Consider the following 20,106-nt stretch of genomic DNA (forward strand, 5'->3'; position numbering starts at 1 on the left):
GCTGAGGCTCGGCTCCAGGCTCCCTCCGGCCCCGGGGGAGCTGGGCGCCTCGCCCCAGGGCCCTGCGGGGGCCGCAGGCTGCAGCTGCCGGCCCCGGCTGCCCTTCCCCGGAGGCGGGGAGAGGGAGAACCGGGGGGAAGATGGAGGGGCGAGGGCTTCCAAACCCGGAGCCCGACGGCGAGATCGGGTCCCAGGGCAGCTGGTGGCGATCGCCGCCCGGGGCAACGAGAGGGGGGACGCCGCGGCTGCTCGGCACGGTGCCGTGCTGCTGCTCGGGGCCCTGGCAGTCCCCCGTGGAGTGCTGCCGGCCCCGGGGGACCGGGGGGAGGCGGCCCAGGGAGGCTGGAGGAGGGCGGGCGGGGAGGGAAGGGGCCAGGCAGCGGCAGGGCCGGGGGCGCAGGGAGGAATCGCTTGCAGCAGCCCTGGGGGTCGCGGCCGGCGTCTGCTGCACCTTGCGCAGGGGCGGCGGGGGCTGCCGGGCAGGGGAGCTGCTCGGGTCCGTGCTGCCCGCGTCCCTCCGGGGCCTCCCTGGGGGCCTCTGCCCCAGGAGCAACGCTCTGCAGGAGCCTGCATGCCTGCTGCTGGCAGGGCCGTTTCCCAAAGCCTCCCCCTGCACCCCAGGGGAAGCAGCCCAGCTGGTGCTGCCCCTCTGAAGATGCAGCCCGAGGGCGGGAGCAGCAGCCTGGGCAGAGCAAACTGTCCGGGGGGGCCTGAGCCCCCTCTTCCCGCTGAAGGGCCAGCCCATCTGCTCCTGCCCGGGTGGGATTCGCATTCCTCTTCACCGAGTGTCCTTTAAGCATTGCTTGGGGTTGAGCTCTCCTTTGCAGTCTGTTCCCGTTAGCCCCAAGCAAACTGTGGGTGCTGCACAGGCTGAGCCTGGGTGGCACCGGGCAGCATCAGGACGGGCTGTTTGCCGGGGACACCATCACCGAGCATGGAGGGAGGGGAGCTGCATGCGCGCTGTCCTTTCTGCCTGTTTGTTTTTCCTTGTAAACCAGCACCCCTGCCATGGGTTGTACCGGGGGAAGGGGGTCGCACCCCAGGGACCCCACGTGCAGGGGATACAGTCCCACGTGCAGGACCTGCACCAGGCTAGGCTTGCTCTGCGGGGGATCAGCCTTGCGGTGCCATGGGGTCCTGCGACGTGCAGGAACGAGGTGATTAGACAGGTCACTGCGTGCCATGGATGCGCCCCAGGGAGAGGAGGGTTCGGAGCAGGAGGAGGAAAGCTGCGGGGCTATGAGAGCAGCACCACTCCGCATCCCTGTTGGCAGGTCCCTGGGTGCTGGGTCACAACTGGCTTCTCCTCGGGCTGGTGGAGAGACACGGGCTTTTCCAAAGTGGCTCGTTGCTTGCTTTGCACATGTTGAGCTCAGGAGGAGCAAAGCGTCTTTCAGAGGGGCAACCGCTCCTGGGTCGCAGATGGAGCCTGGAGCGCTTGCCCAGGCTTCCCTGCTCCCTCTGCAGTGCCGGGGCAAGCGCTGGCCCGAGGAGCCTGTTGTTAGAGCCAACGCACCCTCCCGCGCCTGCACCCTGGGCTGCGCTCACATCCCCCCTTACCGACACGTCCACATCCCAGCGGGCACTCTCCGGTGCTCGCGCATGGGTCCAGGCCCTGGAGGAGGACCCAGCTGCCCGGCTGCTGCTCGGCCGGCGTTTTGGCCGGACAAGGGTGCCGGCGAGAGGCTTGAAGGTGCTACGGGCTGCTTGGAGGAGGAGGAAGGGAGCAGCCACCCTAGCTGAAAGCCTGTTTGTTGCTAGGGACGAGCACCCCCTGCGAGGCAAGAGGTGACCTGGGACGAGCGATCGCAGATGAAAGTCCCTCGTGGTGGGGGTGGAAGGGAGGAGAGCGGCAGGACGGGGCTCTGCTGTCAGACATGCCCTGGCTTGGTGACGGGCAGCTCTGTCCTGCGGGTCCCCAAGGGAATCTGGCCTGGGCAGGTCCGAGCCCGCAGGGACGCATGGAGAGGCCGGGACAATCGGCTCCCGCCAGGCGAATCCCGCGCTGCAGAGCTCCTGCCAGCGCTGCCGTGAGCACGGCCCTGCGCCCCGCCAGGCGATCCCGCCGTCGGGGAGGCCGGCGAGGAGCTGCGGGAGGTGACAGCGCCCGAAGGGGCAGAGCCGGGCCGAGAGCCGGGCGCACCGGCACCCCCGGGCCCTTCCCGGGGAGCCGGGCCGGACCGCGGCTGTGCCAAACGGGGCGAGCGCGGCTTCCTCCCATCCCCGTGTCCCGCAGGCGGTTCTCGGCGTGCCGGCTCCGCAGAGCTCCCTTACCCGGCCCCAGTCCTGCCCCACGGCTGCAGGGCAGCTCCCGGTGCCCATCCCGCCTTTCACCCCCGTAGCTTTTATTCATTCCCCCTTGCCCACCGCACACGCGTGTCACCCCCGCCAGCCCCACGCGAGGTTTGGCTGCGCGAAGCGCCGTTTGCCTCGCTGCAAAGACACCTCCCCGGCGCCGGGCAGCCGGGGGGCAGCGAGCCCCGGCCGGGCGCTGCTCCTGCAGCAGCTTCGCCCCCGGGGACCGGGGACCCCGGGAGGAGGCCGCCGCGCCCACGTGTGCGGCAGAGCCGGCAGCGGGGCGGGCCCCGCCGGCGCCGCGGGAAAACGCGCGGCCGCCCCGCCCCGACTGGGCGCTTCCCGCCAGTGACGCCCGCTCCGCCCCGCCCACCGCGGGCCGCGGGGCGGGGCCCACCCTCCTCGCCCTCGCCCGCCGCAAAGATGGCGGCGAAGCGCCGAGGCCTGCCCGCACTCAAGATGGCCGCCCGCCCCACGGCGGCCGGGCGCCGCCGCCGTCGCCGGCCGCCGTCCCGCCGGCGGCGAAGGGGTGCGCTCCCGGCGTGCCCCGCGCGGGGCGGGGCGGGGCGGCGCGGCGCGGTGGCCGCCGGGAGCTGTAGTGCGGGGCGGGCGGCGGTCACGTGCCGCGGCCGGCAGTGGCCGCGCTGGGAGCGGAGGCGCCAAGATGGCGGCGCTGCGGGGCGGAGCGGTGCCCGCCGCGGCCGGGGCCGGGGTCGGCGGTGCCGCGGCCGGGGCCGCTCCCCGCGGGCCGGCGGGCGGCGGAGCCCCGCGCGAGCCGCCCCTCCGCGCCGGCAGCCCCCTGCAGGTAGGCGGCGGCGGGGCGCTGGCGGGCCGCGCCGTGACACGTGGAGGCCGGGGCGGCTCCCGCGGCGGCGGCGGCACCACGTGTGCCGGGAGCGGGCCCGCCGCGCCGGCGGCGGGCTGGGGGGGGGGCCCTGCCGGGGCGGGGGGCGTCCTTCCCGCGGGCGGAGCGGGGCGCCCGGTGCTCTCCCGCCGGGGTGGGATGGCGGCGGCGGCAGCGGGGTGGGGGGGGCCGCGGCACGGCCCCGGGACCCGCCGGGGCGGGGGTCTCGGTGCCCCCCGCGGGAGGTGACACCGAGCCCCCGGGGAGCGGGGGCCGGGGGGCGCCGGCCGGGTACCCCCCGCCCCGCCGGGGTCCCTCCATCCCGGCGCCGCCCTCCGCCACCTGCGGCCGCGGGGTGGGGGGGGGCGATTTGGGACACCGACAGCTGCCGGTTTCGGTGGCAGGAGCTCCCGGTGGAGCAGGCGGGGCGCTCCGGGACGGGGGTGCTTCCCCGAGCTGCACCGGGGGCTTATCCCGGGGGAAGCGGGGGTTTATCCCGGGGGGAAGCGTCTCCCGCTCCGGGGCGCAGTGCCGGGACACCGGCCACCGCCCGCGTCACCGGTGCCGGTGGGGCCCCCGCCGGGCCGGGCCGCGGGGTGCGTGCGCGCTGCTGCCTGGACGGGGAGCGCGGCACTCGGGGACACCGCTCCCTGCGTGGGTTGGGGTTTCGGGGAGCCCCGCGCTTCTGCACCTTGCGGGGTGCTCCTGCCCGGCCGGGGGGCTGCCCCGGGGGAGGCCCCGAGCCCGGGCAGGGGGACGCCGAGCCCGTCTCGCCTCTCCCTGGCGCGGAGGGAGCGGTCTGCGTTTGGGGGGGAGAGGTGCGTTCCAGCCTGACGCTTCCTAAAAGCAGCTGAGGAATCCGCAGAGCATCCTCAGCCGGTGCCGCACCGGCCGGCTGCAGCCCCCCGGCTTCCCAGGCTCGCCCGAGCCCTTGCCAGCGGCTCCGGCCAGGTGAGAGCTGCCTTGGCAGCCTGCCCGTGGCCAGCGCGGGGAGGATGGCTGCTCTCTGCTTGGGGCGTAGCCCCGGCACGGCGCGCTGGGCACACGTGTCACGCGTCGCCGGCGCAGCTCGGACGGGCAGCTGCCCGCCGAGGCCTCGGTTGTGCCTCCTGGGTACCGCGGCAGCGAGCGCGGCATCCCCTGCTCCGGTTGCGTGCCGCAGGAGCTGGTGGCCACGCTCAGGCCATCTCCATCTCAAGCCCTGTCTCGAATCCCGGCTCCCCGCGTGCCCAGAGGTCGCTCTGGGGCTGCGGGCATCCTCCCTTCTCCCCGGCAGCACCGGCTGCTTGGGTACAGCACGGCCTGAGCCCAAGCCTGTCCTTCAACGTCCCCGTGACCCGCGGGCTCTTCCCTGCTGAACGTAAAGCAAACACAGGGAGCTGGGAGGGCGCGGAGGGTGTCCCCCCGAGCGAGGGGGGACGGGGGTCTCTGGCGGGGAGGAGGGCAGGCAGGGACACGGGAGCAGGCTGGGCTGGTTCGTACCCCCGCCCCGACGCACAAGTGGCGAGGGCTGCAGGAGGTGCCCAGCCCCAGGTGGATCAAAGGGAGTCCTGGGGGAATGCAGCCTCCTTCGCTGGTGACTCACGGCTGTGGGACTCCTTCTTGCAAGGCGCTGAGTCAAAGGAGTCGAGGAGGGCTTGGGAGATCGCCCGCCCTCCCTCCCTCCCGGGCTGCGGGCAGGAGCTGCGGGAAGAGGCCGTTTGAGTGGGAGGATTTTACTTCCCTCCCTCCAAGCGTCCAGTGCCGGTCACAGCTGGAAACCTCTTATTAGACGCTGCCTTTGGGGAGAGCCAGCCCCGTGGCAAGACAGGCAGGGCCGTGCGACCCCGGGGGCATCCCTCGGCCCCACCGTGCCGTCAGCAGGCAGGGGTGAGCCGCCCCCGTGTCCCTCGGCTGCTGATGCTCCGTGAGATCCCTGCCGCTGGCTGCTCTGGCGGCCCGGGCACCTCTGCCTGCCGGTCACCGCTGACTCAGGGCTGCACACCGGCGCTTGGCAGTGCTGGGCGTGTGAGCCTGGGTGTGCTTCCCTGCTCCTCCCAGTATCTCCAGGAGGATTGGCTGGGAATCGCTGCCAGGCTGCGCCGTAGACGGCTGCCAGCGGGGCTCTGCGCCGGGCTCTGACCGGCAGCCAGCGCTGGCCGAGGGAGGGGACTGGAGATGCTGAGCAGTAAAACTGCTCCGCAGCCTGATCTGCACGGCGGGGTGGAGCGGTGCCCCGGTGTCACCGGTGGGCGCTGCTTCCAGGCGGAAAGCCCTAGGAGAGGGTGCCCGGGCTGCCGAGCTGCCTGCCGAGCCCCAAACCACTGCAGGCTCCCGCTCCTCGCTGCTGCCGTGTCGGCACGCAGTAACAGGCTGCGGGGATTTGGGCCGGGTGGATGTGGGGCATTGCCGTGGGGGTCCTGGCTCTGATTGCCTGCCTGGTGCTGGGATGCCTGTGCTCCAGGATCGCACGGGGCTCCTGGCTGAGCCGCGGCCAGAGGCGCCTGCCCTGTCCGATGGGGGCAAGTCTCTGAAGAGCCCCAGCGACCGGGGGTTTGGGCACGTGGCTTTGCTGCTGTCATATTTTAGGAAACACCTATTTATTGAAATGCCTGCTCTCCCTCCGGTGCAGCTTCCCTCTTGCCAGAAGAGGATTTCAAAGTGCAGGCAGGTCTTGTACAGGGACGGGGGGCGTTTTGTCCTGCATGGGCTCAGGCTTGTGCAAGCTGCGGTACCTGTGAGAAACGCGGGTGAGCCCCATCAGATGCGCGTCCCCCAGGGTCCACCAAATTCTCCCCGTGCTGCTGCACGGGTAGGATGGCTCGCTGCCTGCTCCCTGCCAGCTTTGGGAGGGAGGTGTGCTCTCCCAGGGCTCCGTCCTTGGTGCCCTTATCTTCCCTGCCTGCGTTATCTCTGCCTAAGCCCATCTGCAAACAGGAATTCGCGTCCTGTCTCGTGCCGGCGACACGACTGCACTGCTGCTCTGCTCCTGGCAGAGGCTGCGTGTCTGGTGGCTCTGCTTGGCCGGGGGCTGCAGCCCCTGCCCTCGCCGGCATCTCGCTTTTCCTGGCCACCCTGCAGTGCTGCGCTGCGTGGCACCGCAGAACATGGAGCAAAGACCTTTCTGAAGTAATCCGGCATTACCCGAGCATCCCCGGAGCTGGCTGGGGGTCTGGAAAGGATGTGGGGCTGGGAATTTGAAGGAAGAACAGCAACAAAGCTGGTTTGGTCCTGGATTGCGAGCGCAGCCTGTGTACTCTTGCAGCAGAGGTGTCGGGGTAGGGCCCCGGCAGCGGCAGCTGGCTGCATCCCTGTTGCTGACTCCTGCGCTTTTGTTATGAATTTCGTAATGTTTTGGGGCTTATCTGAAGCGCCGACAGCCGGAGTCGGAGGAGCGCGTGACAGTCCCTGGGGCGGGGGGAGCCTGCCTCTCCCCTCCCCGTCCAGCACGAGCGGTGCGGGGTGTTGGGCAGAGCCTGGGAATCGCTGGGGGTTTATCGGTTCGTCTTTCCCAGTCCTGTAACTGCGGAGCGAATTGGGCGGGAGTTTTTGGTGTGGAGGCATCCCTGGTAATCGGAAAGGGTCTCAGGCGGGAAGCAGCACGGGGCTTTGTGCAGCGGGGTGGACCAGCCAGAGCGCCTCCTGAAAAGCAGGGCAGGAGGGTCCCCTGTGCCGCCTGCCCCCCTGGGCGCATTTGGGGGTGCTGGGGGCGTGGCGGTGAGTTTCGCCGCTCTTTGCAGCGCAGGCTGCCAGGAGCCCACATGTGCTGTGGAGGAGATCGGCGCTGGTAGTGGTGCTTTGCAAAGTGTTTACCTGGCTCCCCGTGTTCCTCGACAGTGCTTTTCCCTTGAGGAGGACGACCTGAACTTGACGTCACTGGATGCAGAAACCATCCTGGAGGCCGAAGAGATCCTGGGGACGATGCAGAACTATCTTGACTCCTCTGTAATCTCCATCATCGAGGACCTCTCTCTGAGTGAGGTGGGAGCCCACGCGTGGGTGCGGGAAGCAGTGGCTGGGCTGGCTCCAGCTGTGGCATGGGCAGAGGTGGCAGCAGCGTCCCCCGTGGCCGGGTCCTGAGACCGCCCCTGCCCTTGCAGCAGAGCAAGGCCTGCCTGGATGCGCAGAACGAGCTGTCCCTGCTGACTGCCATCACCGAGATCCTGGACAGCACGGACGACGAGACCCTGTCCCCCTTCGACACCATCATGGATGCGGAGCTGCTGACCTCGCCTCGGGAGCGGGAGAATCCCTCGGTGAGTTGTGGGGCAGAGCCAGCCCAACCCCAAAACGGGTTGGAAGATGCTCAGGCAGGGCTCTGCCGAGCCCCTTCCAGCCAGGTCTTGGCACGGGGGTGCCTTGAGGTGGTGGCACCCTGGTCCCCAGCGCCCTGGGACAATCCTTGTGACCAGCAACATGAGAGAAGGGCTGAGCCAGCCCTGGCTATCCCCGGGGCTCCTGTGCAGGCTCAGGGGGCCATGCCTTCACCTTGGGTCTCGGCCATAGATGTGCTGGAGGCTCCGGGAAGCAGCGTGTCCCCCTGTGCATGACCAACCAGGGCTGCACGCGCTGTGGGTGAAATGGGGCTGAGCTTGCTCCTGGGTTCTGCAGGGTGACATGCATGGCTGCTGCAGGGCCAGGGGTGGCCTGTCCCCTCTGGCAGCAGAAACCTGCTGCTTCCTCATGCTCTCTTTGCCTTCTCTCCAGTTTCAGAAGTTTCTGAGCTTATCCCGGCCATTGCTGGAGTGCGAGAGCCCTGCCCTGGAGCAGCCCAAGGCTCTCAGGCCTCTGAGCAGCAGCAGCAGCATCTCTGTGGTTGGGAAGGTGAGCAGCTCAGCAGGGGAAGCTGAAGGAACAGCGTCGGGGTGGTGCTGGGGTAACTGTGTCCCTGCTGCTGCCCCCAGGCCCCTGCCTGCCTACCTGGCACAGGCATCCTCTCCCAGAAGTGATGCCTTTGCTGGGCACCGGTGGCAGCGGGAGCAGGGGCTGCCCTGCCTGGTGGGTGCTGTGGGACTGGGGATGCTGTGGATGCCCCTGTAGGGATGGTGGGTTTCCAGCTCTGTCGTGTCTTACTGGGGGGGTCAAATGTGTTCCAGCTTTTCATCTGCCCAGGGGCTTTGCTGCAGAGTTGTAGCAGACCCACAGTTGGCTGTGCCTGGGGGGTCAGGTGAAAGCCCGGGAGCTGACGCTCACTCTGGTTCCCCTTCCCAGACGGACACAGACCTGGCTTGGGACCGTGCCACTCACGGCCTCGAGGACCCGGTGCTGCCGAAGAAGCAAGTCTGCAGCACCCCGAGGGTGGAGAGGAAGCTGGGCCGGCTCTGGGCCCGAGAGCAGCTCTTGCCACAGCGCAGTGACGGGGAGGAAGAGGAGGAGGAGGCTGCCTTGAGCCTGGAGCTAGACAGCAGCATGGAGGCTGCCGAGTTCTGCATGAGTGGGGCTGGGGCGGCACTGGAGGAGCATGAAGACCCCTGCATCATCAACACGAGTGACGTGTCCCTGAGCGAGCTGGTGAAGTCCATGCACCCTTACTGCCTGCCTACTTTCACTGTGTGCCTGGACCCCGAGGCTGAGCCCATGGCCAAGGAGCTCCTCAGTGGTCCTGTCTTGCTGGAAGTTGTGCCTGGTGAGGGGGAGAGCGTGGAGATCCCCGTGGTGCTGCAGCCGCTGGCCCCCAGCTTCCCCGACCAGGACCCCCAGCTCCTGGGAGCAGAGGAGGGTACTGGAGAGTCAATCCCAGAGGATCGAGAGGAGCTGCCAGGAGCTTCAGCCCAGGAAAACGGGAAGGAGGAGAAACCGCCTGGGAAGGAGCCCTCCTGCACTACCCCGGAGAGCACGTCCCCACCGGAGACAGCAGCACCCAGAGCCTGCAGTCCTGACAGCAGCTCCCGGTGCAGCACGGAGGCACCGGCAGGCAGCAAACGTGAGGGCACCGAGAAGGGCCGTGGCCGTGAGAGAGCAAGGAAGAGTCGGAAAAAGAAAGCAGAGGAGGACCAAAGCGAGCAGGCCAGGCCAGGCAGGGACTGCATGGCCCACCGGCTCCGCTCGGCCGGCTCCGGGCAGCCCCCGGGCCAGCCGCCCACTAGCCGGCGGCAGGCAGCGCGTCCCTCCGTCCAGGTCTCAGACTTCCTGGCGCGGCAGCTGGAGCGAGCCCGGAAGGAGGGGCAGATGGAGCTGCGTGCCGAGCGGGCACCGCGGCCCCGGGGCAGGCCCCGGAGCACGGCAGGGGCCTCCCTGCCCGAGAAAGCGCAGCAGGAGCTGCAGAAGGAGCCAGCAGCAGAAGCGGTGAGCGTAGCCCTGGAGGAGGCTGAGACTGTGGTGCCTCCAGAGAAGACTGCACCGAATGTGGAGGAGCCACCAGCAGCGGCGTGTCCCAGCCCAGCCAACCAGGCTGAAGGTGAGGGGGATGCGCAGCCGGCTGCCGGACAGGGCACCGGGGTCTTGGAGGTTGCCTCTCCTCCCTCAGAGCAAGGCGTGGGGCCAGAGCCACCCCGGAGCCTGCCAGCGGCAGAGCCGAGCGAGGGCTTGCCCAAGGAAGCCAAACCCAAGGCCCTGAGCCTGCGGGAATACCGCATCCGCATGCTGCACCGCCAGCCCAGCCCGGGCAGCAGGAAGGACGGAGAGAAGCAAGCGGCCAGCAAGTGGCCCAGCGTCCCTGAGCCTCCGACAGAGCTGGCAGAGATCCCCTGCCTGGTGTCACCCGTGCGCCCCGCCACCGATGCGGCCGGCGCTCAGAAGAGCCCAGAGAAACCCACCAGCCCCGCTGCTGTCCCTTCTCCTGCCAGCAAAGCTCCCACCACTTTGGCTTCGGCTCCGGCACCTGCCACGGCTCCACCACCCCCATCAACACCAATGCCTTTTGTCACGCCAAACGTGCCCCCAGCCGCTGGGGCGGCCCCCGCCGGGATGCCACCAGCCTCTGCCGGTGCTTATGCCCTTTACCCACCAGTGCCTTCCTGGCCCTGCTTCGGCCCGCAGCCCATGGGCTGCCATGGTTTGCCCCCGCCGCCCAGTGCTGGCTCCCCCAGTACTTTTCACATGGTGCCTGGCCTCCCGCCTCCGGCCATGGCCTGGCCCCCGCCGGCCGTGCCGCCCCCACCTCCCTTTGGCCCCGGCGGCCCCTATGCCCCGGTAGGGTGGGCACCGCCATCTTACTGGCCAGGAATCCCCATGCCACCTCCGGTGCCTCCCCTGGCGTATGGGGACCCCGGAGCGGTGCTACAGGGCGCTGCCGCCTTCCCGACTGGTGGCCACCCCGGCACAGCCCTCCTGCACGGGCAGCCTTCCGCCACCCCGGCACTCAGCTGCCCGGAGCCGCCGGCCTTCCCTGCCCAGCCACCTGCCACCCCGGCCAGCGAGACAGGGGCTGCAGGTGGCCCGGCCAGGCCAGCTACCAGCAGGGTGTCAGACCCCAGGAGGCAGGCACGGCTGGCAGGGGAGAGCTCTCTCCCCAAGGCCCCTACATCCCCGGCCCAAGCCCCTGCCCAGCCCCTGGCAGCCCCATCCGCTGTTGCTGCCCAGCCCAGCAGGGTCCTTCCTGCAGCTCCAGCCCAGCACACGGCTGCCCCCACGCAGGCTGCCCCCACGCAGGCTGCCCCCACCCAGCCTCCAGAGGAGCCCCAGGCTGCAACCCCCACCCAGCTCCCGAAGGCCCCCCCAGCTGCCATCCATTGCCCTGCAGAGGTGTCCCCTGCTGCTGGCCCTGTTGGGGAGTCCCCTGGCACCCCCTCTGTGGAGGAGGCTGCAGGGCCTGGCAAGGGGGCAGTGGAGAAAGCCATGACGGAGCCCAAGGCAGCTGCTGGGCAGGAGCCACCCGGCCACAAATCCACCTCCCAGGCTGTGGCACCACCACCGAAAGCGGGTCGAGACAGCAGCCTGCCCACCAAGGCACCCACCGCACGGCCATGGAGGCACCAGCCACTCCTCAGCCCGGCGCAGCCCAGTGACAGCAGCAAGGACATCGTGCAAGCCTTCATCAGCGAGATCGGTGAGCAGGAGGGCTGCGGGGCGCTGGGCTGAGTGTCGCCAGCTGGCGAGGCTGCGGTGCTGCCGGCAGCCCGGGTAGCGGGACCGGTTCCTGGCACTTCTGGAGGCGAGAGTGGCAAAGCTGTGCCCACAGGCTTGCAGCCTCTTCCCAGCACTCTGCCAGGACGTTGCCTCCAGTGGATGGTCTGGGCTTGCTGTGCCCAAACTGGTCCCTCCTGGGGCTGCAGAGCCGGGTGCTCCTGTCACTGCTGCGGGAGACGCGGAGCTGCTGCTTCTCCTCCCCAGTGCTTGCCCCATCACTCGGGGAGGCTGATGCAGGGGGGAGGATGAGGCCGGGGTGCATCCCTGTGGTGCCGGGAGGGTTTTGGCTGGCCTGACTTGTTGTGCTTTCTCCCTGGCCCAGGGATCGAAGCCACCGACCTGTCCAGCCTGCTGGAGCAGTTCGAGAAGTCTGAAGGTGCAGTTGCGGCGTGCTGTGCTGTCCCCTGTGGGGCTCCCTCTGTGCCATGCCAGCCTCCCCAGGCTGCCCATGCTCACTGCAGCAGGGTGGGAGCAGGGGGGCCGGGATGCTGCTGCCTGCAGGCTGGTGTTACTCTGCCCGGGTGCCTTGTCCTGGGAGTGTCTCTGCCCCCATCTCTTTCCTGGCCTCTGAAAGCGGCCAGGGGTTCCTGGGGTGGCCAAGGGGGTGGTGGAGAGCGTGGGAAGGAAAGGGGACTTGCAGCAGCTCTCTGCAAGGAGCTGGGCTGGGGCACCATGAAACCTCTCCCTCACTCTGCTTGGGGTGCTCTGTGTGTCGTTGTCCCCCCCCCGCCCATGCAGGGTCTGTCCCCTGCCCTCCAGCCCCAGCTTCTCGCCACCCTCACCCACCCTCTCTCTTTTCAGCCAAGAAGGAGGAGGCTCCCGTGCAGCCCCCCGAGGACAGGCGGCCGGCGGGGAGCTCGGGGTGAGTACCAAGACCTCCGCAGCCAGTGCCCCGGCATGGAGCCTGGCAGAGGGCTGAGCCCTGGCTTCAGCGGGGGCATGGGGCAGCTCTTGGTTCTGGCAGGGTCCAAACTGTGCCAGGGGCTGCATCCACCAGCCCAGGAGGAGCTGAGCTCCTCACTGGGCTGGGGACCAGAGCTGGCACCAAAGGAAAAAATTGGGGGAAGCAGTGCTAGGCATGACTGGGCTGTGCAAGCTCCGTCCTTGCAGCTCTCTCAGACCCTCACTTTCCCCTGTCCAGGCAAGGGGACAGCTTGGGCGGGTGCCCCAGGTGTGCGGACTGGGGCTGGGCTTTGGCTGGTGTTTGACAAAGCTCCTTTCCCCTTCTCAGGCCCGAGACCCAACAGGACAGGAAGCCCCCAGACAACCTGCAGGCCTCTGAGCTGGCCAACGTGGCAGGTAATGTCTGGGGTGAGGCAGGGAGCCTGCCGTGGGGCTGGGGGAGACCCCAGGGCTTGAGGGGAGATGGGCCAGGAGGGAGCCCCAGCTGGGCGGGTTGCAGCAAGGGGCTGCTCTTGAAAGCCCTCCGGTGCTCTCGCAGGCCTCACCCCCCCAGCGACGCCCCCCCACCAGCTCTGGAAGCCATTGCCCGCTGTCTCGCTGCTGGCCAAGGCCAAGTCGCCTGGGTCCGCGCCCCAGGAAGGGCCCCAGAAGACAGCTAAGCTGACAAAAGCCAAGCTGTTGCCCCAGAGCAAGCTCCAGGGGAAGAGCCCGGCGTTGGCCCCTGCCAGCTCAGCCCCCAGCCACGTCTGCTCGGGAGACCACGACTACTGCATCCCGGGTGCGGCACGGCCGGAGAGCAACGGCAGCCCCGGCACACAGCCCCCCACTGAGGGCGGCTCCCGCTGGAACGTCAAACACCACCGGGACATCACTATCAAACCCATCTCCTCCTTAACCAAACGGACGCTGGACCAGCCCAAGCCCACGCCGCCAGCCCCCACCACCACCACGGGGCCCAGCCAGGAGCCCCTGGGGACGGCCTGCCCAGCCCCCCTGGATTATCGGACTAGCGTCCCCAACAAGGCCACCGCCGGGTGCAGCAGCCCCCCCACCTCGGTGCTCCTGTCTCCAGCCGCATCCCCCTGCCGGGACCAGGAGATGCGGACTCCCAGTGCCCAGCCCAGCCATGCTGCTGCCAAGAGGTCCCTGCGCTGCTACCGGAGACCCCAGGACTCGCCCAGCCCCTCTGCCGGCACCTGGAGGGCTGGCAGGAGCCGTGCCAGCCGCTCCTTCAGCTCCAGTTCGGATGGAGCTAGTGAGTCCTCATCTTCATCTTCATCCTCATCCTCCCGATCCCGGTCACGGTCGTTCTCCCCACCGCCCAAGCGGTGGCGAAGGTAAGTGGTGGAGCAGTTGTCTGCTTGCTCTTTGGGCAATTGCCTGGTGGCCAGTCTTTTGCAAGGGTGCCCAGACACCTCTTTATGGAGGTATCCAACCTTTTTGTCCTTGTGGCCCCCTTGAAGGGGTGTCTGGCTCGCTGTGAGCAGCAGAGACCAGGGGAGCTGCTGTGACACCCTGCCCTGGCTGAACCTCGCGTCTAGGCAGGTGTTCCTGCAAAGCCACCTCTGAGCCAGGCTTCCTTACTCCCCCCGGAGCACCATGGTACGAGTCCTTGGCTGCATCTTGGCTTTTGGATGCGTTTGCTGGGGTATTAATGCAGGTGTTGGTGTTTGTGCTGTGGGGCTGGTACAGCCCTAGGTGTGGAAATGAGAGGAGCCACAATGGCAGCAAGGAGCTGCTGGAGGCAAGCAGAGAAAAACCCGTCTGGCTTGGCTGCCTCAGGGGTTCCCCATGCTCCTTGTGGCGGTGGCTGCGTAGGAAAGTGGGGCAGCTTGGTCTCTGCGGGAAGCATTTCTTTTGGAGTCCTTGTGCATCTGAGTGATGCACAGCATGGCCCAGCTGGGGTGGGAGGCACTGGAGATGGCGAGGGATCCCTCAGCTGCCCTTCCCTGCGGGTTCAGCCAGTTTTGGAGGTGTCACTGGGTTTGGAGACATCCCAGGTCACTGGGCATGAAGGGCTTGTCCAACCAAGGCCCCTCCATCAGTGGCCGATAGGTGTGGAGGCTGGAGCTGGAAAGGGCACGTATATAGTGCTGTGTCCCAGGGATGTGCAGCTCAGGGACTCGCCCTGTCTGGCTTGCATTTCCGGCAAATACAGCTGGCCCTGTGCTGGGAAATGTCCCCACGGACTGTGCCATCCTCACTTGCTGTCCTCCAGGGGAATACGTGGCAGTACCAGGCAGCCTGCCCCACTCGGGGCCTGGGTTTGCCTATGGCGAGGACCACCTGCGGGCAGCAAGTTTAGGGAGGGACCCTGTTGCTGAGTGGAGGCAGTACAGCTTGATCCCGGAGGGGTTCCAGTCCTGCTGCCCTTAAGCTTTGCCTGGCCCTGCCAGAGAAGCTCTTGTAGGCAGGAGGCTGCGGGCACAGCAGCCCAGCCCTGTCCCAGTGCGTGCCACGGCCCTCGGTGTGGTTGGAGGCACACGTGGTCTCCATTTGCATGGCCCTTGAGTGCAACGTGGATGTGGTGGCCCCAGTGTCATCCTGTGCACCAGGCGGGGCTCAGCACAGCAGCCCCAGCCCCTCCCGGGCCCTTGCCCCCTCACAGCCATGTGCTGCACGGTTCCCTGTGACTATTTCTTGCTCTTCAGAGGCTGTGCCTCTTGTGAGCCTGCTCCCTTTTTGTGTTTGGAACCAAGTGGAGCAGCATCTGTGTAGTGTTGTTACTGCCCTGGCAAACTTAGGCAGAAGTTTCCATAGCCCAGCTCACCCTGGGGATTGGTCCTGTCCGTGTGGGGTGCTGGGTACCTTGGGGAGGATGGAGGTCTTTTTCTTCTCCGGAGCCTCGTGGTGCTGGGCATGGGGAGGGCTCGGCACTGAGCTGTGTCTCTCCTGCCCCCAGGTACCGCTCAAGATGTTCCCACAGCTCCTCCTCCCGCTCCAGCTGTGGGTCATATGGCAGGTCCCGGGACAGGTCCTCATCCTCATCATCAACATCCTCCTACTCGTCCAGGTCCACATCCCGCAGCCAGTCCCGTTCCCGCTCCCCCTCACCCCGCAGGAGGAGTAACAGGCGGAGAAGGTGAGCATGGCCACTCTGCAGGGGTGTGAGCTCCCCCAACCCATATCCCAGCCTCCTGTGTCCCGGGCAGGGGTGGACCCACTCCTTCAGTATCTCCCTTGTGCCCGGGACCACTCTCTTCTGGCACCCCCGTGACCCTGTACCTCACGTGTCTGGTTTCTGCCCTGCCAGATACAGTTATGACGCACAGGACCACTACCAAAGGCAGAGGATCCTCCAGAAGGAACGTGCAATAGTGAGTGCTGGAGGGCTGGGAAGCTGGGGCTGGGGATTTGGGGGTCCCCAGCCCCTCCCATCACTTCAGAAAGCCATGGGGTCGCAGCCTGGGAGGCTCTGGCCAGGGCACGGTGCGATGGGTGGCGATGCAGGGAGGATGCTTTGCGCGAGGGGTCCTGCTCACTGGGAGGGCTCGGAGAAGCCGCGTTCCCCCGTTCCCGTCTCACGGGATGGTGCATCCCTGCCTGCAGGAGGAGCGGCGAGTTGTGTTTATTGGCAAGATCCCCAGCAGGATGACACGGTCGGAGCTGCGGCACCGCTTCTCTGTGTTCGGGGACATCGAGGAGTGCACCCTGCACTTCCGCTCCGAGGGGTAAGAGCTGCGGGGACACGGGGCAGCCCCTTTCCAGGGAAGGCTCCTCTTGGCCCTTTCCCATTCCTCAAGGGGACAGTGCAGACCAAGGGGGGACAAAACACTGCGTTGCTGCTGATCTCCTTCCTTCTCCTCCTTCAGGGACAACTATGGCTTTGTCACCTACCGCTATGCTGAGGAAGCCTTTGCCGCCATCGAGAGCGGGCACAAGCTGCGGCGCCCGGACGAGCAGCCCTTCGACCTGTGCTTCGGTGGCCGCCGGCAGTTCTGCAGGAGGAACTACGCCGACTTGGGTGAGTTGCACAGCCCCCAAGTTGGGGGCTGGCACCTTCCCAGAGGTGTAGGGGTCCCCATCCTTGGGGGCAGTCAGGCTTGGCTGGGCAGGGCCACGTCCAGGGATAGTCCTGCCCCGAGGGGAGGTTGGACGGGGGCTCCCCGTCCCTCCAGCGCTGTGATGGAGGCCAGGTCTGGTCCTCCATCAGCCCAGCTCTGGGTCTAGAGGTTGGCACGTGAAGCGAGATGGGAAGGAGTTGCTGTGGGGATGGCTGGAACTGTGCCGGTGTCCCCATGGCTCAAGGCAGCCTCTCCCTGTGTCTTCCAGACTCAAATCGGGAGGATTTCGACCCAGCCCCTGTCAAGAGCAAGTTCGACTCCCTGGACTTCGACACGCTGCTGCGGCAGGCACAGCGCAGCCTGCGGAGGTAGCGGCAGGCGAGGCGGAGCACCCGCCCCCACTTTTATACTCAAATACAAAAGACAAAAAAAGTATGGAGAGAGAGAGAAAGAGATGGGGTTTTTAAGAAAAAGAAAAAGGAAAAAAAGAAATTTGTTTTATAACCAATATTTAAGGAGGACGGGTCATTTGCCTTTGACCGGAGGGGCCCAGGCGAGTGGCAGCCCCAGGCTTGCCCCAGCCATGTAATAAATGCGGATGCCCAAACAGCAGCGCTGCCTCGTCTCCTCCTTCGCGCAGGCCGTTCCAGGCGTGGGCTCGGGCTGTGCTCCCTCGGGACCCCGGGGGCTCTGTGCTAGGGTCTGGCCCCACGAAAGGTAGCACAGGTCGGGGACCGGGTGCAGGAGTGGGGCGTCTGGGGGACGTGGGGCAGGACTGGGGTCACCGAGCCGCTCTGCGGGGTCTGTGGCAGCCCCCAAAATGGCCTGGCACGGGGTGAAGGCCTCCTTGAGGACAGGCGGCACAGACCCCTCTGACCGTTCCTCGGGCTGTGCTGGAGCGAGGACCTGGCACCCCAGCCCTGAGGCGCCCGGCGGGGTTTTGGGGCCACCTGCAGCTCCCGTGGTGGCCACGGAGGGGCAGTGCAAGATCCTCCGCCGCTCCTGCCTGCGGGCTGGCGTGCAGGGGGCTTCAGCCCCTGGCCCGAGCGCGGGCAGGGGTCTGCCCGCTCTGAGGGCAGCGTGTGCGGCCGTGGCCTCTGCCCGTCCCCTTTCAGCCTGCTGGCTGGTTTTGCTCCAGCTCGCCAGAAGGAAGGGGATCTCCGACATCTCATCTCTGGGTGTCCCCCGAGATGGTGTGACTGCAGGGAGGTTACAGGCATCCGCAGCGGGTTGGTGCTTGGCGGAGGAGGGGTGGTCAGGGAGGGGATGCAGGATGCCTGTCCCGGCCCTCCCGTGCGCTGCGGCTCCTGGAGGAGAAGGGCGATCCCAGGCAGCGCCCAAGGCAGCGTGCTTGGTCCTGCTGCCTGTACCTCTCCCGGAGCCAGCAGTGCCGGGGCCCTGCACCCCACTCCTGTCCTGGCAGCCAGAGAAATCCCCTGCCGCAGGCTGCTCCTGGGCTGGGACGAGCCTGGGGATCCCCAGCATTGGAGCGGGGTAGAGCTGGCAGTGCTGGCTGGGAACCCCCAGATAGCATTGAGCACCCTGGCTTTGGGACTGGGACAGGCTTGGGCAGGGTGCAGGGGTGCTGGGCTGGGCCCCCTCTCAGCACACCCTGGGGGTGGGTGATCCTGCAGCCTCCTGGCTGGGCTCTGCAGAGCTGGGGGAGCTTGATGGACAGGGGATGGACCCCCCCAGGGCTCCTCGCAGTGCCTGGGGTGGGAGGGGGCTGGTCCAAGTCCCCCAGTCCCCCCCAAAGACCCCCCTCCCTTGGTTGATGGAGGCAGCGCCCACTCCTTCAGCAGGAGAGCAGGGAGGGGAGCAGCAGCAATAAACCCTCGGTGGGGTGTCCAGCGGGTGTGACACAGAGCGGGGGGTTCAGCCACGCTGGTGCTGATGCTGCCACTTGGACCATGCTCCGGCCGCTGAGGCCCTTTGGGGGTGTGCCTGGGGTGTGCCCAGCAACCTTACGGTCTGGGATTAGCGCAGTGGCTGCAGCCCACTTGTGCCCCTCTCCGCTGCCCTGGACAGAGAGGGATGCTCCTGCCCCTGCCTGCACGCTGGGTGACTCGTGCTGCTCCGTAGCTGGGCCCAGGGAGGCCTCCACAGTGCCCCGGGTACGGTGGGGTGCGGTGAGGCTGCCAGCGGGGAGAGCCCTGCGGCAAGTTCCCACCCTGTCCTCTCCTGCCTGGCCCTGGACTTTGCACAAAGGAGGGTCCAAGGAGGCGGCTGCAGGCAAAGGTGTGAGTGGGCTGGCGGGGGGAGGCAGGCAGGGGGCTGTTAATCAGTAATGCAGCTCTTCCCAGAGACGCTGGCGCGGCAGGAGGGGGTGAAAGCCAGTGCCCGGCAGGGACTCGGGGAGGATTTGAGGAGCCCTTTCTGGGACTGTGCAAACCCTTTTTGCTGCAGCACACATGCAGCCTCTCCTGCCCAGGGTAGCTGGGCTGATTGTGGTGCTGACAAGCGTCTCCCCGGTCTCCGAGCCGCCACAGCAGCGCTGGGGGTGTGTGGATCCAAGCAAGAGCATTGCAGGGAAGAGCGCCTGTTCAACCAGCTGCAAAAACACCCGCAAGCTGTAGGCTGATTCAGGTCTGAAGAAAGGCTCGTGAGCCCAAAAGATGGGTTGCCTTCTCCAACTGCTTTAGCTGGTCTCAAAGTTTCTTCGCAGCCTTTCTTTGAACCTCTGCTGCAGCTGTGGAGGCAGGCGGGATCTGGGAATGTCACCGGGAAGCCAGAGCTGGGCGTGGGGGGCGTCCCCTGGCAGAACGACCCCTGGGGATGTGTTACCCCACGGACTTAAGGTGTGTGCGTTTGGGCAGCCCTGCGAGCATGGTGTCACCCCAAATGTGTGTGCCGCTGGCCGCAGCGCGAACATGGCTGCGTCCTTGCGCTCCTGGGGCTGGACTGCACATGGTCCCCTCTCCTCGTTCCTGCGGGTGAGGAAAGGCAGGGGGTGTGAAAGCGTTTGTGTTGCCAAAAGAATTAACACCCTGCTGTTGTGCCCTATAAATCTTTCAAGTGTTAGAGGCTGGCTGTATCCCCCCGTGTTACCGTTTAATGGTTTCCGTTAGCAATAACCTGGCCCTGTGTTCTGGGGTTATTGATTTAAGGTCTGTTGTGGAGGGTGTGAGAGTTGCAGAAAGGTGTTTTCCTGCCGCCCAGCCGGCGGCAAAGGCGCCGTTGCAAAGAGGAGGCAGGAGGGCGGGAAGCGGTGCACAGCCAGCTCTTTAGAAGCGTGGGTGCTGGTGGGAGCTGTCTGGAGAGGATCGGGGGACAGCGGTGAGGAGCAGCACTTGGAGCACATCCCTTGCTCAGCCCTGCAGCCGCAGAGGTGCGCGTAGCTGTCGTGGTAGCAGGGCAGCATGGATGCATCCCCTGAGCTGTAACGCAGGTGGGACGTGCCTGCCTTTGGCTCTTGTCGGAGCTGTTGTGTGCGTGGACAGCCCGTCTCGACGGCTGGCAGCTCTGCGTGCCTCCCCCGTGCCAGCCGGACCACCCTGCTGTGCTGCAGACAGCCCAGTTTGCGAGTTGGGACCTGGAGCTTCCAAGGCAGAGCCATGCCTTGGCTCTCCGCTGCGTACACCAATAGGTAAGTCCTGCTGGTGGCCACATCGCTGGCCCGGAATAGTCGCCCTCAGCTCGCAGGTGCCCTTTGGAAGAGGCTGGGCTGCAGCCCATGCACAGCCTTTGCCCCGCTGGCATCAGTGATACCCGTGCGGGTTTCCCCTACCAGAGGCATGCTAGAGGTGAGGGGCAGAGCTGGGGCTTTGTAGGGACCCCAGCTCCTGGGAGGAGTCTCTTGGAAGCAAATCCGCTTCACCCAAGGCACACGGTGCATGTAGGACAGCCAGCCTTCCTCCTACAAGTCACAGCATCCCTTGGCATCCTTTGATGCCTGTGTGAGTGGCTCTGCCCCAAGCTGCGGCAGCCCATGGCTGGGGGCTACACAGGGGGTGTTTTCTGAGAGGTCACTAAGCAGAGCTGGGGTTTTCACTCTATTTCTCTTCAAGGCACGCT

General features: G+C 67.0%; 1 protein-coding gene across 1 annotated transcript; it reads left to right on the plus strand.

The window, feature by feature from the left end:
* The first annotated feature begins 2,944 nt into the window (after nucleotides 1-2,944).
* PPRC1 (PPARG related coactivator 1) lies at nucleotides 2,945-16,683 on the plus strand. The gene is made up of 14 exons (XM_082308331.1): nucleotides 2,945-3,100; nucleotides 6,956-7,099; nucleotides 7,219-7,374; nucleotides 7,826-7,942; nucleotides 8,330-11,105; nucleotides 11,508-11,561; nucleotides 11,987-12,047; nucleotides 12,417-12,484; nucleotides 12,627-13,425; nucleotides 14,991-15,170; nucleotides 15,342-15,405; nucleotides 15,638-15,759; nucleotides 15,901-16,052; nucleotides 16,361-16,683. The coding sequence occupies exons 1-14, from the start codon at nucleotides 2,960-2,962 to the stop codon at nucleotides 16,462-16,464; spliced, it is 4,938 nt and encodes a 1,645-aa protein (XP_082164457.1). The 5' UTR covers nucleotides 2,945-2,959; the 3' UTR covers nucleotides 16,465-16,683.
* The last annotated feature ends 3,423 nt before the right edge of the window (nucleotides 16,684-20,106 follow it).

The sequence above is a fragment of the Platalea leucorodia genome (genome assembly GCF_965183815.1).
Source record: "Platalea leucorodia genome assembly, chromosome: 4".
NCBI lineage: Eukaryota > Metazoa > Chordata > Aves > Pelecaniformes > Threskiornithidae > Platalea > Platalea leucorodia.